The 23204-nt window shown below is 49.0% G+C and overlaps 1 protein-coding gene across 1 annotated transcript in view; it reads left to right on the top strand.

Annotated features, from left to right (window-relative positions):
- The window catches only part of THBS4 (thrombospondin 4), a 44261-nt gene extending 21901 nt beyond the window's left edge, over positions 1-22360 (top strand). Inside the window, exons 6-22 of the mRNA XM_081826673.1 lie at positions 55-106; positions 316-518; positions 1996-2133; positions 4430-4498; positions 6686-6838; positions 9754-9858; positions 10412-10519; positions 10762-10921; positions 12671-12789; positions 13895-13947; positions 16434-16627; positions 17605-17783; positions 18611-18659; positions 18757-18953; positions 19589-19761; positions 21478-21617; positions 22149-22360. Coding sequence (XP_081682799.1) covers positions 55-106; positions 316-518; positions 1996-2133; positions 4430-4498; positions 6686-6838; positions 9754-9858; positions 10412-10519; positions 10762-10921; positions 12671-12789; positions 13895-13947; positions 16434-16627; positions 17605-17783; positions 18611-18659; positions 18757-18953; positions 19589-19761; positions 21478-21617; positions 22149-22210 — 2154 coding nt within the window. The 3' untranslated portion in view covers positions 22211-22360. The remainder of the gene's footprint in view (positions 1-54; positions 107-315; positions 519-1995; positions 2134-4429; positions 4499-6685; positions 6839-9753; positions 9859-10411; positions 10520-10761; positions 10922-12670; positions 12790-13894; positions 13948-16433; positions 16628-17604; positions 17784-18610; positions 18660-18756; positions 18954-19588; positions 19762-21477; positions 21618-22148) is intronic.
- The last annotated feature ends 844 nt before the right edge of the window (positions 22361-23204 follow it).

Genomic DNA, 23204 nt, shown 5'->3' with positions numbered 1-23204 from the left:
ATTACGTATTAGATCCTCCTTTTCCATCTTGTTTTTCCCTTCCTGTTTCTAAAGGTCAAGGAAACCTCATTTTTGCGAAACACCATAGCTGAGTGCCAGGCTTGCGGTAAGTGCTGTTCCAATAACAGCTTCATTCTGAGTTGTATGGGCACGTGAGGATGGATGAAGGGCCTGGGGTGAGGCTACATTGACTGTGGTTTCTGGACATTTGGCACAGTTGGAGAAGGGAGAGCTCGTTGGGAAGCCAAATTTCATTTTGTATCAGCTCTGTTTTTCTGGTGGTCACTAAGTCTGTGGATTATTGTTTTTCTCTAGGTCCACTCAGCTTTCAGTCCCCAACCCCAAACACACTGGTGCCCCCAGCACCCCCAGCCCCCCCGACACCCCCAGTGCGCCGTTGTGATTCCAACTCATGTTTCCGTGGCGTCCGGTGTACGGACACCAGAGATGGCTTCCAATGTGGGCCCTGCCCCGACGGCTACACAGGAAATGGGATCACCTGTTCCGATATTGATGAGGTAAAAGTTCAGCTTGATGGGGTAGAGGCTCCCTAAGTATCTTGGACACCCTACAGCCAGGTGGATGACTAAGGGATGACTTGGGGTGTTCTCCGGGTGACATAAAAACTACACCCTCATGAACCCTTAGAGACCACAAGCGACCGTGAGCAGGGGGACGAAGGAGGCATGACACGCCATTGTGGCTACGTTCATCGTATCTTCTCTCCATGTCTCCAGCTGCTCCCCTGGGCCATGTTGCTACCGTGCTGACATTTGTACTCCAACATTGATGACTTCTCGTATGCAGTCAACATTACAGTTTTGATTTTTCTACACTTCTACATATGTGGGAGGAGGAAGATCTGTGTTAGGGTGTATTTCAGGGCTTGCAACTAATTTCTTCAGCCTTCCTAAATTAGAAATGCAGAGGGGACTCTCAAACCGACAAGCCCTGTTGAGGAGGTCCTATAAGTTGTGAGTAATCGAAAGTGCTGAAGGATGGAGCCAGAGAGACACATACAGCGAGTACAGGCTGTTTGGCCGGCTTGCAAAGCCTCCGCAGGAGACTGACTCGAGGGCGTGGTTAGCCAGTCGGTAGTCCAGTCCCAAAGCAGTGTTCACGTAGGTAGCAAGGCTACCATCAGAAATACGCCTTTCCCTTCCCACCAGGCCAGGGGAGGGTAGTAAGCAATTAAGTTGGTCTGTAGTGATCCCTCAATTGCAGAATCATCATGCATGTTTCACAGAACGGCATCTGGTTTCTGTCTGTGAGCTGGAATTTTCCTCCTTTTGAAAGTGCAGGAAGTGGTCATGTTTTTTACATTAGTTGAAGTGGTTAAAAAAAAAAAAAAAAGAACCAGTCTCTTAGACTCCAAGAGCTTTGGAAGAGCCGTGGCCTTGACAGGGCATGAAAGGAGGCACAGACCCTGATTGATAGACCACATCTTACCAAAAACACAAGTACCCTGGCTTTGTCTTCTCTGGATCTCTTCATTTGAGAAGTTGGTTCAGCAGTGTGTTTGGATTAATCTAACAGCCAGCTGACAAGTGGTCCAGGAGCACTGTCCTTTCATGGTGGGGTTTTTTTTTTTTTTTATGTTAATCACCATACATTACATCATTAGTTTTTGATGTAATGTTCCATGATTCATTGTTTGCATATAACACCCAGTGCTCCATGTAGTACATGCCCTCTTTAATACCCATCACCAGGCTAACCCATCCCCCCATCCCCCTCATGGTGATTTTTACATTACAAGGTAGAATATCAGGGAATTGACATGGGGAGGTAGACTGGTGATCATGAAGGACCTTTTCACTTGGCCATGCCATTATTCTGTGATACAGCAAAGCCCACTAAAAGGCAACCCCATACTGCGTGTGTCTAGGGTAGTTAAGTAAATAAGCATGTCTGAATAGATGAATGAAAGTTTGTGTTTTCCCTGTGTAGCTATAGACTTTGGGGTTTGTTTGTTTGTTTGTTTTTCCTTCCCAGTGCAAATACCATCCCTGCTACCCAGGCGTGCGCTGTGTGAACTTGGCTCCTGGCTTCCGATGTGAGGCCTGCCCAGTGGGCTTCACCGGGCCCGTGGTACAGGGTGTCGGCATCAGTTTTGCCAAGTCAAACAAGCAGGTGGGCTGAAGTGATGGTCTTTCTATTCATTTTTTTTTTTTTTAATCTGAATTACAAACAGAAAAACTTTGGGTTTTTTTCCCACCTCTTTCTCTTTGAACTGCCAAGTGCCACATGGAATGTCACAGTGCACAGTGGGCAAATGAGGACACTTTCCGACTCCTTTCTGAGCGTGTATGTTCATGATGTCTGGTAGGAAGGAAGCTGTTAAATCAGGATAATAGAGTGTCGCTAGGAAAACAGTGAGTGGGGTAATATTAAATATGTGGTGTGATTTCAAGTCTCTTCTGTTAGCCATTGAACATTTTGTCCCACAGAATAACTTGAGAATCAGGGAAACAAATAAAAGCTTTGAAAATTAGGTCACGTTTATAGAGTCACTGTTGCTGATAAGAAGCTAGTTCAGAGATGAGAGGATTTCAAGAGTAGAAATAATCCCCTGAGGAAACCCCCCTTCTTCTTATATAAGCTATAAATTGCCGTAAAGCACTTGAGCACTTTGTGACAGTCTCCATTTGTTTCCAAATATTCTACTATATCCTGGCCATTATTTGACTGGCTGTGAAATTCTTTTTGATGTTTTCAGCCCTTAAAAATGGTTGGTCTATAAATATATTTTACTACCTTAGGGAAATTATTAGGTTTGAAGAAGGACAGGAGTTCATTATTTTCTAGCTGCCTATCAAAGGATTCTAGAGGGCATCATTTTTTTTAGACTATAAAAAGGGGGCAAGCTGGACACATAGGAGTGACAAGAAGCCATTAGAGTAATGACCCAGAGTTTTTCTTCCTCTCTTCTAAAGACAAAATCTCCAAGACTAAACCAGGGAAAATAGACAGAATGAAATAGTCAGTGCTTTATGTGAGCTAGTAAGATTTCCAACAATATGGTAGACTGAACGGAAGTAGAAGGAAGCCACTTGCTACAGCTTAACAAATTCATGCTCATGGGAGGTGGGAGCAGGGTGTAGGCCCTTGGAGTGGGGAGCCAGGGTTTCAGCATCTATGTGGACGTTGAGAAAGACATAACACCCCTTCAGAAAGACACGGGTCTCAAAGAGCTACCCTACCCATTAAAAGGAGATGAGAAAACTACTAGCCCCCACAAGCGACAAGGAAGCTGGATGTCATCTCTGAGACATGGTTGACAAAAAGGAAAATTGCCCACAACAAATCAAAGCTCCAAGTTTGTACCGCATACTGTTATGAGCTTCAAATCTATGTTACACATATAATGGGGAATACAAACCAGAAAATTAACAGAAAAATTATCCCTGGAGCAGTAAAATCCCTAGGGTCCTGGCTAATGTCAAAGCCATACCACTTGTGAAGAGACTCTGAAACTCAGTGCCAGTGGAACATGCGAAAACAGAGCCACTACAGATAGGTTCATAAATAAAAATGGTGATTTACATGAAGAAGCTACCATGAGGAAACATGATACAATCAAAGCAATTCAAAAGGATAAAGAGAAAAAGGAAGGAATAGATACCATAACTAAAAAATAGGGCAATGTGAAAAAAAAGGCAACTCTGAAAAATAGTCAAGTTTCTTCAATGAAAAATGTAATCATTGACATTAAAAACTCAATAGATTGGCGGGGGGGCACATCTGGGTGCTTCACTTGGTTAAGCATCTGACTCTTGATCTCAGCTCAGGTGTTCATCTCAGGGTCATGAGTTCAAGGCCTGTGTTGGGCTCCACACTGGGCACGGAGCCTACTTAAAACCAACCAACCAACCAACTAACAAAAACCCATAAAACCCATTAGCTGGGTAAGACAGCTATCAGAGAATGTATAAAATGGAAAGTGGATCTAAGGAAATCATCCAGAATGCAGCACAGAGAAGTAGAGATCTGGAAAATATGAACAAGAGGTTAAGAGTCAAAAGAAGAGATGAATGAGAAAGTCTAATAAGTGCTTAATTGTAGTTCCAAAGAAAGAATTGAGAGAGTAAGAGCAGAGGGAAGCTGAGAATTCTCCAGAATTGAAGCAAGCTAGGAATCCTCAGGCAGAAGTACATGGAGTACCAAGCAGGATAGAGAAGAATCTTCCTGAGTAAAAAGTTTGTAGAACAGATTAACCATACCAGTTGTGTTTTCTGAACAACTTGAAATACCAAGTCTGCAGCTATCACTTGAAATTAGGTTAAGTCCAGACAGGTCCAAACACAAGGAGGTGGCTAAAGTGACGTTCCTATTAACACTGAATCTGAAATTCACACAAAGCTAGCAAAGCAAAATTTATTTGCATTTCTGCTTAAACAGAGTATCTCTTTAAACTTTTCTGCACTAGATCTGCACTGACATTGATGAGTGTCGAAATGGAGCCTGTGTTCTCAATTCTATCTGTATTAACACTTTGGTAAGTACTTTTCATGGATGATGTTATCCAAGCAGACCAGCGATTAAAACAAGTGTGTGTTTATGAATCATAACCCCAAAACACACATAGAACAACAGATGGGCACAATATATTTGATTGGCAAATGAAGATAAAAGTTTATGTTGAAAAATAATTTTCCATGTAAGAGTAATTTTATAAGTAATTTTTATATAAGAAAAATTTTTTAAGTGCCAGACTTTAATCAAAGTTGCCATGTTGGGCTTTCAGAAAAATATGAATAAAACATTGTTCTTGTATTTTATTTTTATTTTTTATTTTTTTTAAAGATTTTATTTATTTATTTGACAGAGAGAGACACAGCGAGAGAGGGAACACAAGCAGGGGGAGTGGGAGAGGGAGAAGCAGGCTTCCCGCCGAACAGGGAGCCTGACGCGGGGCTCGATCCCAGGACCCTGGGATCATGACCTGAGCCGAAGGCAGACGCTTAACGACTGAGCCACCCAGGTGCCCCTGTTCTTGTATTTTAAAAATGTGAAGAGCTTCTGGGTTTATGTGGTTCAGAATATGCATTTTATTGGTGATGACACAATCCCCAAAGAGTATTCATTATTTTTAGAAATCTTTTCAAAAGTCATTTGTATTAAAATGCTTAGCCCTTGGTGGGGGGGGGGGGGCGTCTGAAATGTAAATATTTAGTGCAGTTTTATTTCTGAAAGTTCTTGTCCACTGATTGCAACATAGAGGCGTGGCCCACTAAACCGTCCACAAGAGAGCCACTGATTCCATGATGGAATGGGGGCCTCCAACTTGATGTCCCTGGGAAAGTTATTCCATCTCTAGGTTCCTAGTTGTCTTGAATGTAAAAATATTTTATAAATAACAGGGCACTTATCTGAATCCTCTCAATCACTTTGTCACTAGGCACTATAAATCATTTGAAGACAATGGGCTACAGAAAAGTAATGGGGCCCAGACCACTCATCCCCTAAGGCTTCCATCTGGCTGCGGAGCCTGTGTTCTCATCCACACACTCTGCTGTCTCGGAGCGGGCGGGGATTGTTGCTTCTTTGCTTCTCCCCAGGGCTGTCTCCCCTTGTGAGCAGATACAGATTTGGGAGACACCGACCTAACAGGAATCACTAATGCCACCCTGGGGGAAGGAAACTAGACAGTGGAACTTTCTAGAAAGTGGAACTCCAGAGAACCTCAAGAAGGGGCAGAGGCAAAAGGGCAGGAGCAGAGAAGAGGCGAGAACTGGCCCCACGGAGCAGTCCAGTGAGGCTGATAGATCAAGAAAGACCACCGAAGAGCATCCTTAGGATGTGGCAAGTAGGAGGTTGCTAGTGACCAGAATCATTGAACTGTAGGCTTTACACGGCTGTCTTTCACGAAATGTGAATTTGACCTCAGTCAAGCTGTTTAAAAAAAACAGAGAGTCGTGGCTGGCCCTCGCAGCGCCGTTGCCGTGGAGCTGACTGCTCATTTGCTGGGCTGCCCCCGTTGCTGCCTCGCTCATCGAGAATTCTCAGGGCAAGGCCGTTGACATTTCTCTGTACACCTGTTCTCTGTCACTCAATTGTAAAAAAGCCAAAGAATGGTTAAAAAAAACCTTTTTCTGGGGTGCCTGGGTGGCTCAGTCGTTAAGCGCCTGCCTTCGGCTCGAGTCATGATCCCAGGGTCCTGGGATCGAGCCCCGCATCGGGCTCCCTGCTCAGCGGGAAGCCTGCTTCTCCCTCCTCCACTCCCCCTGCTTGTGTTCCCTCTCTCGCTGTGTCTCTCTCTGTCAAATAAATGAATAAAATCTTTAAAAAAAAAAAAAAAAAAAAACCTTTTTCTTCCCCTTACCAGCTTTTCACTCAAACCCCCTCCCTTGTCCCCAGAATAAATTCTCACTCTGCCTCCCAGGGCTTCACTGGCACCATCGGCCCTTTCCCCTCATGTCCTCACACTGGAGCTACAGGCCAGTGTCAGGGGTTCGTTCCAGCCTTCTTCCCTCATGTCTTCGTGGCTTGCGGCAGCCTCCAGGCTGGTGGTGTCTTCCTCCGTACTCCACAGTCTTATAAGATGGACACGTACTCGGAGAGGCAGCCCCGAGTGTCACGTCCTCTCAGCATCATCGAGTACATGTGAAAATAAACACGATCGCGGTAGCTTTGCTCCCAGTTCGGAGCCCCCGGCTCACCGGCTGATCTTTACTCCTTGCAGGGCTCTTACCGCTGTGGGCCCTGCAAACCCGGGTACACGGGTGATCAGACAAGGGGATGTAAAACCGAAAGAAGCTGCAGAAATCCTGAGCTGAATCCCTGCAGTGTGAACGCGCAGTGCATCGAGGAGAGGCAGGGGGATGTGACATGTGTGGTGAGTTGTTTGTCACCTGCTTTACCACGTTTTTCTCTTCCGTTTTAAATACCTCCCCTCCTCGGGTTCTACTTCCCAGTAGTGAAGCAAAAGAAAAATGAAAACATTCCCGTGGAGATAAACAGAAGGCAATAGTATAACAGGGTTCGCTGTGCTCCCGGAGAGCACTCTCAAGTCCATCTCACATCAGCTGCCTTTTCTCTCCTCTTGCCGGGGGTCCGACACCATACCCTTGGGCACGTCAGCAGTGGAGCCCCGCGCCCCTGGGCACCCTCTGCAAAGGGCCAAGAAGTAAACAGCAAGAAGGGAAGGAGCCTCCTTCCCTCCCTCCGTCTACCCCCCTATTTGCTTGTGTAACTTAGGAGCATGCCGCTGTCCTTTCTAGCGGTCCTCAGAACCTGGCCTCATACTGCAGGAAGCAGGTGGCAGCGAAGTGGTAAGCTGTCAGACACTCTCTGAGGGCCCCTGTCTCCCCTCAGTGAGCAGGAAGGGGCGCACGGCACTATTCCATGTCCATCTACACCCGGATTCAGGAACAGCTCAGTGGACGGGCACTCTTCTTCCTCTCTAGTTCCCAGCCCTGCAGCCGATCTGGGGAGGAGGCAGCGGGGCAAGAGAACGGGACGGTCCTGGGCTGACACCGGTCTCATGCCAGGCGGGGGTGTGGTGGGCCGCAGGTGAAGAAGGCGGCCCAGGCCTGCCATCCACTCCCAAATCCCAGGTTCCAGAGGCCTCAGGGCTTCTAGGTGCTGAGGCAGCCGCCACTCAGCTGCTCATCCTCTCCTTCCTTCCCACTAAGCCAGGCCCTCGGCAGGGGCCCTTTCGATTCTGGGATTTGCAGGTTCACAGTGATCACTTGATCCTTCTTTCTACCTCAAACTTAGACTTCTTCAACGTTAGGCTCGCAAAACTTTATATAGTGAGCATTTCGCTTTTCAAATAGGGAAAACGACATGAATTAGGACGGAGTGAAAGGAAGAAATGTAATAATAGCATCCGTTCTCTCTGGCAACACACATAGTCCATAACAAGGTCCTGACGAAGGAGCAAGCTGGGTCAGACAGGAAAACCCCACAACTTTCCTAATTCCTGTTGCCTGGGCATGTTTGTTACCATTGAGAGGCGAGGGCAAATCTATGGTGTAAATCCTAATTTGCTGTGAACAAATTAATGACTTCCCTGGGATGGTGGGTGATGGGGCTCTTAATATGTTTTTGAATTTGTAATAAGGCATAACGACAGATGGGAAAGGATTAATATACTTGGTGTGACTACTAAAATAATCTGCCAGAAAATGGCTCATTAAAAATGTATTTGTTCCTAGAGGAAATTTTTTCTTCATTAAAATGAGTCAAGGACCATACCCCACGGCTGAGCTTTCCAGGCCTTCTGAAGGCCCGCCAAAGCAATGCAGCGGAAATAGGGGCCCTTACGGGAGGGGCGTCTTTGGCCTCCTGCCTTCTAAATCTCTGGTTGCAGAAGGAGAGCCTGGATGATTGAGAACAGGCAGGCTGCTGCTTAGGAAGTCACTGGTCTTCAATCACCTTATTTTGATTAGCAAGGCCAGGAAATTTAACGTTTATTCATGGAAAGTTTCTTTTCCCTTGGCCCTGCTTCTGTTCCTCAGACTCCCTGCCCCCTCCCTGCATTTCTGGTTCTGTCCTCTTTCCCAGTCCTCTTCCTCTGTGTTCCTGCTGTCCTGCCTGCACACACCCCCCCCCCGCCCCCTGCCGCAGGTGCCTATCCTGGTCCTGGGCTCCCAGGTCCCACCTCATGCCCAGGGCACCACGTAGGGAATCATTTCTTTTCTCTCTGGTTTGCCAGTGATCCTTGCTCAAGAGCCTAGTTGTCTCTGGTACAGTGGGATAATAGTGACCTTGCAGCATCATTGATGGATTGGAGACAATGGTTATACAGTCTGATATAGGTTAACTGTTACTGCCTATTATTCTTGCCGTGAAGTCAGTGGCTGGTGGTGGCAGGATACTTGGGCAGACTTTTCCAGAGGCAAAGAGAACATGTGGACCCAACACTGCACCTGGGGGAATCTTTTTGTTAAAAGAGCATGAATAGAGGTAAAGCACCTTGGAAGGTTATTTTTTTTGGTGGGAACTGGTCTAGAAGACTGTTAAATTCAGAGCTAGGACTGTAGTTCAAGAATGATAAGGAAAGTACCGCAAAAGCCACACACGTTTGTCTCTGCTGGGAGAGGAAATTAGACGATCGCATGGAGAACATTTCAACAGTAACTCCAAATTACAAAGACCTTTTGAACCAGGAATTCCACACTGAGAAACCAGTACAGGAGCAGAAGGACAAATGTACTAGAATTCCTTGTTGTAGCATTGTTGCAATAGAAAAAAATGTTTTAAAAACCAGACACGCACCAGTAGGGGACTGGTTGAATTCATGGAGGCATACGCATACCACTTTATGTATGATGCATCTGTGACCATTAAAAGGAATGGCATGAATCTACATGGAGTGATATGGAAAGAGCTCCAAGGTATGATACTAATTTTTTTAAATAAAGTGCAGAACAGTGGATATATGTGCTCTCAGTTGTGTCAAAAGAAAAAAGAAGAAAAAGAATGTATATTTGCTTGTCTGTGCATAGTGTTATCTCTTAGAGTATACAGAAGAATGGATGGCCTGAGCTAAGGGAACAGGAATGGGAAGGAGTTTTCACTCTATGTCTCTTTGTACCTTTTGATTCATTAGACTATTCAAAAAAATAATAGTTTTAGAATCCTACCCAACAACGCTGTGTTGCTCTGGGCCCTCCCTCTGGGGATGCGCACAGGAGAGCAAGGATTTACAGGTTCAGAGCAGAGGCCCTGTCAGCCCTCCCCCCCACCCCCACCCCCACCCCCAGGCTCAGCTCCTCAAGCCTATGCTGGGCTTTGCCTTCACAGTGCAGCGTCGGGTGGGCTGGTGATGGCTACATCTGCGGGAAGGACGTGGACATTGACAGTTACCCTGACGAAGAACTGCCGTGCTCCGTCAGGAACTGCAAGAAGGTAAAGAGGGCGCACGGGAGAAAAACTACACCTACTGTGGCTTTCCGGAGCCCTGTCTTCTCTGGAGGAGAGATTCTATGGGTTCCATTGAAAATGGCATTTTTCAAGTAGCTACATCTCACACTTTGCAAAACAGCCATCCACAATGAAGTCAGGCAGCTGCTGTCAGTCTTGAGGTTGGAAATCCTTTCTGACGTAAGATTGAGGTAGATGAGGGTGGGGGAAATAGGGAGAAGTTGATAAAAGGGTAGAGACTTTCAGGGATCAGATGAATAAGGTCTGAGGATCTCAAGTATAACATGTGACTTTTGTTGATAGTACTGTCTAACTGAAATTCACTGAAAGGGCAGAACTTAAATGTTCTCAGAAAAGAAAAGGTGGATATGTGAGGAGCTGGACGTGTTAACAGTGGGAATCCTCTGACGATATAAATGTATGTTAAATAATCACACCGCATGCTTCACATATGTTACAGTTTTGTCAATTATGCATCAATGAAGTTGAAAAAGAGTCAGATGTAGATGTTTCTCTGAGCCCTGTTTCTTCTCCCCAGGATAACTGCAAGTATGTGCCCAACTCTGGCCAGGAAGATGCAGACAGAGATGGCATTGGGGATGCTTGTGACGAGGATGCTGATGGAGACGGGATCCTCAATGAGCAGGTACTTGCTCCATCAGGAGGGCCCGGGATAGTGGAAGAAAGCCCGGGAAGTCACCTATTTATATGAGTCATCCCAAGTGTTCATTTCCATGCCGGTGATCCCGCGGCATTGCGACTTTTTACCCCGAGCGCTGACTGCGCATGCCCATGGGGGCGGAGGCTGGCCGGCATCCAGCACGGGACCAGCGACCTAGGAGGGCTTCAGGACAGTCTGAGTAAATGTTTGGTCTTCCGATCCTTTAGGATAACTGTGTCCTGACTCACAACGTGGACCAAAGGAACAGTGACAAAGATATCTTTGGGGACGCCTGTGATAACTGCCGGAATGTCCTGAATAATGACCAGAAAGACACTGATAGGGATGGAAAAGGAGATGCCTGTGATGACGACATGGATGGAGATGGTGGGCTTGTCTTGCTTTGTCTTTTATTTGGGACTCATTTGTCCTTTTGCCCTTGTTGTCTATTAGGAGCAGAAATAGAATTGTTGGCTCGGAAGGCCTCCCACACCGACTGTTTCCCCGAGGCCTGTGTCTGGCCCACCTGTTTCTTCTTTTTTAGAGAGGGAGAGGTGAGGACAGAGGGAGAGAGAGAATCTTAAGCAGGCTCCACATCCAGTACAGAGCCGGATGTCAGATACTTAGCCCACTGAGCCACCCAGGGGCCCCTGGCCCCCCTGTTTCTGTGGAAGGAGATCCATAACCCACTCCCCTATTTAATAATCCTGGGTGTTTCTGGAACTCTACATCATGGCCAGAAATTTTGTAGGAATTACTTCAAGCAGTGTCTTGTCAGGGCTGTGTCTTTGTAGGGCCTCTGTCTTCCCAAAGAAAGTGTCTCTTTCCCCACCACCCCCACCAGCATCCTTTCCATGCCTGCGAGTCCTCGAAGTGGAGAGTGGAATGAGGGGGCCTTAAGCAGGGTCGCAGGCTACAACTGGGTCTGGCTCCTCCTGCAGACAATCGGGCATCTCCTGGGAGACGTGTCCATGTCCTGCCTATTCTGGGAAGAAGGTGGAGGCAGGGAAGCTGCATTACCCCGCTCCTGGCTCCACAGAAGGGGCCTTCGAGTGTGGGCTGTGGGAATGGCACCCCCTGGAGCACAGCTTGAGCGTTGGAGCCTCTCGGGATGTGAAGGACACGTTTGGGTGTTTGTTTTGTTTTTTAAGATTTATTTATTTGAGAGAATGAGAGAATGCAGGGGATGGGGAGGGAGAGAGAGAGAGAGAATCTCAAGGAGACTCCCTGCTGAGCTCCACACAGGGCTTGATCTCAAGACCCTGAAATCATGACCTGAGCCGAAATCAAGAGTCAGCCGCTTTACCGACTGAGCCACCCGGGGGGCCCCGAAGGACACTTGTTTCTATATTGCTTCCATAACACATAGATGACTATCATCAAAGTATAGACTGGATCTGGTAGTTTCTAAAAAACATTTCACATCATGAGGGCCTTGAAAGAAAATCTTTCCAGAAAGGTACCCCCTCCCCTCCACCCAACCAGCCAACACACACACACACACACACACACACACACACACACACACACACACACTCCAGAATACCTACACCTCCCTAAAACATGACCTCATCTTCTGCAAGCCTGACTGACGGCCAGATCCAGGGGTATGCTGGCAAACTAGCTCAACAAAACAAAAAAGCCCCAAGTTGTAGCATTTGCCAGTTTCCATGACAGAAATACCACTCCCTCCATGACTGATTACCAGCTGCTGGTGCAAGAGGACATGATGAGACAAAGCTGAGAAGAGAGGGCACGGTGGGCCTGGCTCCAGCACGCCACCGCCCCCGCCTTCAGGTCCCAGTCTTTTTTCACACCCCCACAAGGTCCCTCTCCCGGGTCAGCCCACCTCACCCTCATGACCTCCTCATCTGGTTGCAGTGATAGCCCTTGACGTCTTGGACAACTTAAAACTCCATGGATAAAGGCCTCAGGTGACCATTCATTTTAAGTCTCCCAGAATCAATCCATCCTTTGATGTTACTTGCAGATAACTGTGGCCCTGGGACGATGGCCCAGACACAAGTCACTCCCCATGTGCCTGGGTACACGCTTGATCTCTTAGCACCTAGAAGTCTGTGTCCTAAACCTCTCTGCGATGTTCACCTGACTCAGGGAAGCTTTCCCTTCTTGTAGGAGTAAAGAACATTCTGGACAACTGCCCAAAAGTTCCCAATCGTAACCAACAGGACAGGGATGGGGATGGTGTGGGGGATGCCTGTGACAGTTGTCCTGATGTCAGCAACCCTAATCAGGTGAGTAGCATTCGGGGTATTTAGACTCTAGGCTGAGCTCCCCTGTGCAAAAAGTCTTTATGACAAGTGCTTAAAGACACCGGCTCAGCGCCTTGCTGTTACCATATGCCTACTGGAGCAGAGGTGGTGGGACTGCATTCTTCAGGCCTGGAGGTTCTAGGAAGACTGCTATGGGGATGCTGAGGCCTTCTGGGCAGATCTCACAGGCTGCACACTGCCGTGAGGCGAGGAGCAGGAATTCAGTGACCAAAACCAGTTGTGGTTTTTTTGGGGTTTTTTTTTGTTGTTGTTGTTTTAAAGATTTTATTTATTTATTTGACAGATACATAGCGAGAGAGGGAACACAAGCAGGGGGAGTGGGAGAGGGAGAAGCAGGCTTCCCGCCGAGCAGGGAGCCCGATGAGGGGCTCGATCCCAGGGCCCCGGGATCATGACCTGAGCCGAAGGCAGACGCTTAACGACTGAGCCACCCAGGCGCCCCCAAAACCAGTTGTTTTTGCTGAGAGGAGCATGCAACATGGCAGCTAACCATTGGGAGCCTTGTGTCCTTTTAGTCCCCGAACCCCTACACAGCCTGTGTAGGGGCGCCTCAGATGCGGTTCAGTCAGCGACATGTTGTTTCCCTTCGCACTCCTCCTTCCTGTCTGGATAATTGGATGGGATGTGTCATGTATTTTTAAAGCCCTGCGAGAGGGGCGTCATTGTTGCCCTCCGTGACTCACTCCCATTCTGGCTCAATTCCAACTTGCAGAAGCAAAGCAAAATCAGTTAGCCTTGTCCCCAGGCCTGTGGCTGGCTCCCCTCCGACCCATGCCAGAGTTCCACGTCTCCACCTGCCACCATCCTGCCCCGGCGCCCTCTCCAATCAGCTCATCTGGTGTGTAGGCAGCCCAGCCATGTGGCTTGATATTTTGGAAGGCTTTTTTGACAATTCAGCATTGTGCCTACACCAATATGGTGTTGTCCTTTTGCAGTTCTGCACCAACCCAATTCCAGAGAAATAATTCTTGAGATGCAGTGATGATGGGCCAGGTCTGCCTTCTCCAGAACATTCTGTGCATGAAGGCCCAGGGATAAATAATACCATGTTCTGTTCTCTTTGCAGTCTGATGTGGATAACGATCTGGTTGGGGACTCCTGTGACACCAATCAGGACAGGTAGGGCACATTTTCCCAGCTGCATTCGGGCCAGATGAAGAATTTGGAGACAATTTTAGACTTCAGAGCTTTCTGCTGCTACCTTGCTTTGGGATGTCTCTGAATAGATTGAGAGAGATTGAGCTACTGGGGGGACAGCAGCCGGGTGACAGTGTCAGGAGGGGCCACGAGGCACTCCATCAAGTGAGACTGAATGACAGGAGAAGCAGTAGAGCATCATGCCTCAGAGCTGGAGTCTGGATGACACAGCTAGATACACATCCCAGCCCCTTCACTTGCAAACTAGCTAACCTTAAGCAAGTCACTGGTCTCTGTGCCCCAGAAGTCTCACCGGAAAAATGGGGATGACAGTGGCATGTAGCTCATAGGTCTGTTGTGAAGACTGAGTTAATTGACAAAGAGTGCATGTTACGGTTTCCCTTACATAGAAGCATTCAATAGGTTTAGCTCTCTTACTATTATATTCTTTCAGCTCAGGACAGCTTCACCACGATCCCAAGATAGAAAGCTGTCAGTTTGCTGAGGGGTCACTGTGATTTCATTGTCTTTAGAATTTGTTCATTCCGTGTTCGTTACTTGGTGGTAGTGTTCTGGGCAAATGAGTTCTGTCAACCCTCCCAGCCCCACGTGGAGGTAGTCCTATATTAAGATACAGGGCTGGATCAGATGCTGTTGGAACGTCACCAAGAACGTAGACAAGCGCACCTCTGCCCTGGAGGCGCCTGCAGTCCAAGGCTCTGTCCCCTTTCATCTGCAGCGGGAAGGCTTAGAGAGGCGGCGGGACGGGCTGCAAGAGGGAATGGACTCGGGAAGGCAGAGGAGGAAGCAACAGGTCTTCCCTCCCCGACCTCCTCTCCGAGGGTGCCCTACAGACAGTGGTTCTTGAGCCAAGCCCTGTGCAAGGACAGCTCCTAGAAAGCCCCATTTCGGTCCTTGTGCTCAGTGTCCTTGAGGCCGAGTCCACGTGAGCCAAGTGAACTTCAATGGACTTTTCAGTTGCGCTCTCAATTTCTTCCTCTGCAAAGTAGAGAGAATGAATTGTCCCTTGCAGCTTCGGGTAAAAATGAATGAGAAAGTAGGTAAAGCTCCCACCGCAAGGCCGGCCCTCGGGTGACCAGCAGCAAACCACGGCTGCGTTACTGTTACCACACGTGAGGAGAGGCAAGTCAGCAACAGAGTCTGCCATAGGGGGTCAGCATTTCTGCGTGCAAGGTGGGACTGGTACCCTGCAGCCCCCCTAAGTGGTGGACATCAAGAATGTTCCCTGTTGCAGGTCCTCTTGCACAGACTGCCATCCAAAGAATCTCTAAAATATCCTACCCAGTCAGCCTCTAGATATTTGCCTAAAATAAATGACTCATTCTGCTCCATTTTAATTCCCACAAGCTTGAACCTTGGGGAGGAGGACAGGAACTGCTTGTTTTTGCATAAAAATGTTCAAGGCTATAGAATGGCTGCTAATGGAAATAGCTCAGTTGTATGATTTAGAAAACAGCCCTGCTGTAGGCACAGGCATTCCACTCTTTGAGCCGTGTCATCTTCTGCTTGTCCAGGTGGGCCTCATTTTCTCTGGGACCCATCTGGTCGGAAGGGCATGGACCGGTCTCTAACTTCCCTCCCCTGTCCTACCCTTGCCTGGGACAGGCCATGGGAGGAGTGAGGTGAAAGGAGTATCCGTTCTGATTCAGAGCAGCCGTGGGAGGCCTCCATCAACTCAGGGGAACCTCTGGGGACAGGGCAATCTCATCCGCGGGTGGCCATTAGGCCTGGAAAAAATGAATTGTCACGTGGGGAGAGAATGAGGGTTCTGAGAAGTGCTTGAGAGCAGGAGTGAGCCCAGACTCCATGCTCCCCTCTCAGGGAGGGGCGGCCCTCTTCTCTCTGCCGTTCTCCCTGTGGCATTCACATCTGATCCTTCTTGGGTCTGCTGGCCAGGGAATGGGAGGAGGAATAGAAGACATTGTAGGGCTTCCCAGGAGCCAGCACGTAGAAATGCTTTATCATATATTCAAATGTAATATGCAAAATTCTCATCACGTAAGCATTTAATCTTTGTAACAACCCTACAAGGTAGGCTCTGTTATGCCCATTTTACAGATGAGGACACTGAGCCAAAGAGGGGTCACATGCTGGTAAGCGGCTGAGCCAGGATTCACACTGAGCAGCCTGGCTCACTGCCCTTCAACCTTTGTTCCCCTTGTACATTTTCTGGGTTGGGCAGGGAGGGGGACTGATCATAGTCCCCAGGGACTGATAGGAGCATCTGGTCACAAAATCAGAAATCAGCCTTCATCTTCTTCAGTAGGATATGATCTGCTTGTTTCAACAAGATGAGGAAGTAGGAGAATGGCCTCTGAGGCCCAGAGGGCAGCCTTGTCTGAAGACAAAGGGGCTTGACAAAAGACAAGCTCCCAAACCCCCACTCTGTCTCTTATCCCTGTTCTCTGCTCACCAGTGCCACACATCTCCTCTTCTTTCTACCACAGTGATGGAGACGGGCACCAGGACAGCACCGACAACTGCCCCACTGTCATTAACAGCGCCCAGCTGGACACTGACAAGGATGGGCTTGGTGACGAGTGTGATGATGATGATGACAATGATGGCATCCCGGACCTGGTGCCCCCTGGACCGGACAACTGTCGGCTGGTCCCCAACCCAGCCCAGGAGGATAGCAACAGTAAGTGGGCTCAGCCCAGGGCTGCATGGGACCCCCAGGCTCCCTTTGGCCGGGCACACAGCGGCACATCTCTCCCAGGGCTTCTCTGAGCAGTGACGGCTTGTGTGGACAGTAGACAGCCGGTGGACACCGTTCTCTAACTCTTCAGAGAGGGGCTGCTTTGCAGCCTCTGAGGAGCTCTGGGATGAGGTCACATGGGACAGGGAGGCAGCCGGATGCTCCTGCTCAAAGGGCTTGGGCAGCTGCTCCACCATCTTGCTTGCTCCTTTCCACCAGGAGTCACAGAAAAGGAGCAGGACAGAGAGGAGGGCACAGCAGCAAATGGCTTAGATGGGCTCACAAACTCGGAGGGCTGCGAGGGCCAGGCCGATAAGGAAAAGCATGCACCAAGCCAGAAATGAGACAGAGTAGTGAGGACATGGCGCGTTGGTGAGGCATGTCCATCCACGGCTCTGCAGTGTTTAATTCAAGTATGTTAATACCATGTCAGCTGCACAAAACATACCACGAGCCAGATTCAGCCTCAGGATCAGCAGAAATTATGGTCTTAGAGACACTCCAGCGACAATAGTTTCCGTTTTTCATTCGTTCTACAGAAAGTGCTACAGACATGTGCTTATGTAAGGGCAGCCTTAAGATCCACCAGTTGGTGAACCCCCGTGTCCTCAGAGAACATGCAGCGTTTCTTGTAAGAGCCAGTTTTGAACGGCTGCCTTCCACTCTGTCCCCAGGAAATTCTTTTGGTCAAATACAGTGGGGCTTACCAACTCACCATGAAGACTGACTGAAGGGTGGGGCCTGGGGCCACCTCGGCCATGGCTAATTCTGGGCTCCTCTGCCCACATGACTTGCAAACCGTCGCCCTGGAGGTGGAGCATGGGCTCCCTTCGGCTCCTTGCCCAGCCCTGTCTCTGGCAGGAAGCCGTGGTGCATGTGGGCAGTAGCCAGCTCCTCTCGTCCTCCCGCACCCCACTCAGGCGACGGCGTGGGAGACATCTGCGAGACAGACTTCGACCAGGACCAGGTCATCGATCGGATCGACGTCTGCCCGGAGAATGCAGAGGTCACCCTGACCGACTTCAGAGCCTACCAGACCGTGGTCCTGGACCCTGAAGGGGACGCCCAGATCGATCCCAACTGGGTGGTCCTGAACCAGGTAGGCGCCATGTGGTTGGCAGCAGCTCAGCTCTGCCTCTCGGCACAGGCCCTTCTGGGAGAAGCAGGTAACCGTGAGAGGGTGCGCCGTCCCGCACCGCACGGACTCCTCACAGTGGCCCTTTGACAAAGCACTGCCACAAGCCCCAGTTTACACGTGACACGGAGCCGCATCCATCTGAAATGTTGGCTCATGGGAGCACCACAGGGAGTGCCTGGGAATGCTGGGATGAGGACCCAGGCAGTCTGGCCCTAGAGCCATGCTCCTGCTCTCTACCCCACATCCTCCCTGTTGGGAAACTCCAGACGGCAGGCACAGAGAGGCTTGGATTTTTTACCCAGCAAGTCACATTCATTAGAAGTGTATGTTCTCTCGGGCGCCTGGGTGGCTCAGATGGTTAAGCGTCTGCCTTCGGCTCAGGCCATGATCCCGGGGTCCTGGGATCGAGTCCCGCATCGGGCTCCCTGCTCAGCGGGGAGCCTGTTTCTCCCTCTGCTTCTCTCTCTCTCTCTCTGTCTCTCGTGAATAAATAAATAAATAAAATCTTAAAAAAAAAAAAAAGTGTATGTTCTCTCAAAATTAAGCTGATTCAACAGACCCTTCATTACAGTTCTAGCAAAATTATTTCTATTCCGCTTTTTTTTTTTCCCTCACAAGTCTATGCTTTCCCGGAGCACATGATAGGGTAGAGCAGTTGCTCAGATAATGCAGTCTTTGTGTGGAGGTCAGAACACGTTGACCACTCCCCAGTGCGCCGGAGGCTCTGGGCCTCCTCGGGCTTCTCCACCCTCTACGGTGGCCCTTAACTCCTTCAACTTTCTCTGCAGGGCATGGAAATTGTGCAGACCATGAACAGCGATCCCGGCCTGGCAGTGGGTAGGTCCAGGGCCTCCACACCATGTGGCTAGAATCCAGTCTTTGCAGCTACTCACGTGGCTGGCCCACTTCTCTGATCCGCTTCCGATCCCTCCAGGGTACACGGCGTTTAACGGAGTTGACTTTGAAGGGACCTTCCACGTGAACACCCAGACGGACGACGACTATGCCGGCTTCATCTTCGGTTACCAGGACAGCTCCAGCTTCTACGTGGTCATGTGGAAGCAGACAGAGCAGACATACTGGCAAGCCACGCCATTCCGGGCTGTCGCCGAGCCCGGCATCCAGCTGAAGGTAGCCACAGGTCTCAGTCACACATCTCCCCTCTGCGCCCTTTACCCTCCTTTTAGGTCCTGTTCTCCCATAGGGCATTCAGTTCATCTATGAAGTTGAGGGGCTTGTGCTAGAGTTCAGGGCAGGGAAGGCCAGAGCCCACCCAGGGCCTTGCCTTCATTCCTATGTACAAGCCACATCCTAACCTCTGGGTGACTGACCGGGAGAGCATCAGCCCCAGTGGGGACCACCAGTTGCGGGAGCTCCGGGGGCACGTCAGCAGGTGCGCTGTGCCGGAAACTGGCTCATCTGTTCCCGAGCTGGGGCCAGCTCTGGCTAGGAGGGCCGAGACGCTGCCTCTGTCCCTCCTGCTGGGAGAAAAGGCAGACTTCGGAGCACTCACGGGACAGATGTGGGGAGCACTGGATTTACAGCTGGAAAAACAGGGAATGGGTTAATGGGGTATCGGCCAGTGCTGAGGACTCAAGGATTAAGGGTCACCTCAGTAGAAAGGGCATTTTGGGTTATCTAAATCCAAGGCAGCCAGATTGTAACCATGAAGTCACCACCCCAGGGACCCAGGGACCCAGGGACCCAGGAAGCAGGAAAGGTGGGCTGTGTATCCTGTTCTAAAGCCTTGCCTATGGCCTTTCCAGGCCGTTAAGTCTAAGACCGGACCCGGGGAGCATCTCCGCAACTCCCTGTGGCACACCGGGGACACCAGTGACCAGGTCCGGCTGCTGTGGAAGGACTCGAGGAACGTGGGCTGGAAGGACAAGGTATCCTACCGCTGGTTCCTGCAGCACAGGCCCCAGGTGGGCTACATCAGGTACGTGGAGGACCTACCTCCTCACCTGCACCTGAAGCCAAGGCCACCCGCATTCTGCATCACAAGGCCTTTGCTGTCCCGAGCAGTCCTGACCCGGGATGGCCTCCGAGGGCATGCCGGGACTTCATGGCCCACAGTAAAGAAGTGGGAAGGAGACACCCAAGCTCAGACTAACCACCTGGACATTAGGGCCAAGCTGGGGGTAGAGGGACCTTCTAGATGGGGGCGGGGGGAAGGAGTGGTCTCAGCATTGGAGGACGGAGGGGCTCAACTGGGGATCCCCTTTCTGCCATGCTGACCAGTGGGAGGGGAGATGTGGCTCAGCCTCCCATCCACACCTGCCCTGGATGGGGCTTATTGTGGTGAGTCCCTCACAGTCTCTTCCCTGCTGGACTAGAAACGCTATGAAGGCAGTGCCTAGAGCTCTTGGGCTCTGGGCTGCCAGGTCTTCCCACACATGGCAGGAACTGATCTTCACGTGAGCCCATACAGTCTGCCTCCTTTCCCTCTAGGACTATTAAAAAAACAAATACTAAAAAGTATTCTCAGTAGCGATGGACGGCTTCGGCTGAATCCTTGAAATTGAGACCACGTACTTCGTCGGTCCTCAAACTCGCAGATCAACACTGACGCCGGCTTACGTAATGCACTGAGGAAGGAGTACCAATTGCTATCTCCTGACCAGGGCAGGAAGGCAGCCTTCCGGAAAAAAAATCCTGACCGCTAATTCACATTTTGTTCTTCTGTGAGACATTAAGTCCAATGTACTGTTGTCACACAGTAAGACGATCACGTTCTCAGTCCTGCGAAGCCTAATGCCTCCTTTTCTGTCCCAGAATGAAATCACAGAAAATACAATCTGATCCCTAACACCTATAATAGAAAAATAATTTATAACAAAATCACGCAAATGCTTAGACACCACAACATGAAATAGAAGCAGTGACCTTCTAATGCAGATTGTTCTGCCTGTGACTTAATGTCTAAAAGGGAGAACAGCTCTTTTTAAGCAAAACAGAGTGCTCCGTAATTTCTCAGTTTACCCCGGAAAATTCAGTATACATTAAAACAGTGCAAAAAAATACCTGATGTAGACAAGTAAAAGGAAGTTCGGTTCTAGGTCCAGATAATTATAATTGGGCTCTTCACCTACGCAAGTGTCTGGAGGAACACTCCAAAAGCATATAGGGTGCAAGACAAGTTTTTCTTCTTCTCTCCAGGGCCTTGTAAGCCATTCAGTATCCCTGGCTTCTGTCATGAAATGCCAGAGAAACAGCCAGAAATGTCCCCACAAATTTCTAAACCCTGCTTTAGGGAGCACTACTCTGAGATTCCACCAGAGTCTGTCATTCAGACTGAAGGAAAAGCAGTGGTTTTTAAGCATGATGTCTAGACAAGGTAACCCAGAGGACAGTGAGGTCACCAAGTGTCTTGGTCTTGGGTCATACTGTGATTTCTCTTTAACTCCTCAGCAGGTACCCACCGAGTTGGACTCTGTGCCCAACATCATGTTGGGCCTTTGGAGAGAGAGAATATGGGAGGGCATGAACATACAGTCCCTGGCCGCATGGAGCTCCCAAACTAGTAGGGAAGGGGCAACAGCTAGAGCACAGTCCAGGCCTGTGAAAAATGGATCGTGAAACCGCAAAGAAGTGGGTCTGACCTTGACCTTGGTTTGAGTTTCATGGTGACCAGCTTGGGCTGTGTTGTCTACAGAGTGCGGTTTTATGAAGGCTCCGAGTTGGTGGCTGACTCCGGGGTCACCATAGACACCACCATGCGTGGAGGCCGGCTTGGCGTGTTCTGCTTCTCCCAAGAAAACATCATTTGGTCCAACCTCAAGTATCGCTGCAATGGTAACATACCTTCTTGTTACTATACAATATTATTACTAGAATTAATCAAATAATACCACCTTGTTTTTATAGCACATTTTCCTCCCAGAAGCCCAAAGCTCAAGCCCCGTATTCATTAAAATGTAACTGTCTCTGCGTAACTGAAGTAAATTATAGATCTTTCTTCCCCCCTATTTGATAGATGAGGAAATTGAGACCCATAGAACTTAACTGCTTGGCTGAGGATTTGGGGGTTCAGTGAGAAATTCATATTTAATTTACGGGCAGCCTTTATTTTCTTATGGCTCAAACATAATCACACTCAAAATCCACTCTGCCTGCTAATTTCCTTTAGGCCTGTGAATGAGCACTCCTGGGTTTTACGCCAACAATTTGCAAAGCAGCCTGAGGTAGAAAATGGCTGTGGAGCCTTCTGGGGCCTGTTGCTCGGGCTGACAGTGACCCCTACAGGACGCTTGCACAGCACAAGCCGGACCAGAATTCCAGGGGAAACAGCCTTCCTAACCCCCTCGTGCCTGTTTTTGTTTGCAGACACCATCCCAGAGGACTTCCAAGAGTTTCAAACCCAGAATTTCGATCGCCTGGAGAATTAAACCAAGGAAGCAATCCGTAACTGCTTTTCCAAACATATTTTTTAACTTCCTACAACTATTTTCATATACACTGTGGCTTTCTTTTACCAGTCCAGATATATCAAACTTTTTATACGAATGGGGCAATAAAGAAGAGAGAATTTCTAAAAAGCACGTTATTCAGACATTGCTTACGTGTGGCTCAGGCTTTGATGGTGTGTGTGCTGGTCTCTGAGGGATGCATGTTGATCTTGCAGGGAGATCCTTTTTGCTCAGATGGGGTCAGTCAGTGAGATTGAGCAAGTGCATGAGGCAGAAGGCTCAGGCCAGAGTCTCTTTGGTCACTCCAGCTTAGCTTCACAGAAAAGTCTAACAGTGCCATCAGCAGTCTTCCTCTTCTGGCAAAGGAGCCTCAAAAACATGACTTTTCCTGACCAATCCTGGAGCAAATTTGTCCAATCCTTTCTGACGCCCCTCTCCCACACCACACACCGTCCACACCTGCACCTTCAGCGTCTTGTTACGCTTATTTAATAGATTTGGCTCCCCCTAGTGGAATGTAAGCTTATTGAGCTAAAGCACCCTGTCTTACTATCCTTGTCTCCCCCATGCCCAGCATTGTACCTGGCTACAGTAAATATCCAGTATGTGTTTGCGGGCTGGCTGCCTCTTAAGTAACACGGACAGTAGTGTGGATGGATCCTATAAGCCCTACTACAACTCAAACAGCTCCTCACAACATACGCTTCAACTATGATGGTATCCATGACATCACATCAGTGCAGGGCGGAGATGCGCCTCATCTCTACACTAGCCTTTTCACCACTCCATTTGTAAGGCAAAGATCCTGGCAAGTTTTTTATAAAATTCCTGGAGGTCTCTTAAATCCTAAATGAAGGATAGACACAGTCACCACAATTTGAGCATGATGTCAGGAGGCAGAAAATACAAAGGCATATGCGTGACCAATATGAGATATGGAGGATTTCGAGATATCTACCTACACATGTAAAGC

This window comes from Leptonychotes weddellii, chromosome 7, assembly GCF_054177405.1.
Source record: "Leptonychotes weddellii isolate Sample4059 chromosome 7, ASM5417740v2, whole genome shotgun sequence".
Lineage (NCBI taxonomy): Eukaryota > Metazoa > Chordata > Mammalia > Carnivora > Phocidae > Leptonychotes > Leptonychotes weddellii.
The sequence above is the reverse complement of the archived record's forward strand: the minus strand, read 5'-3'. Positions and strand labels throughout refer to the sequence as shown.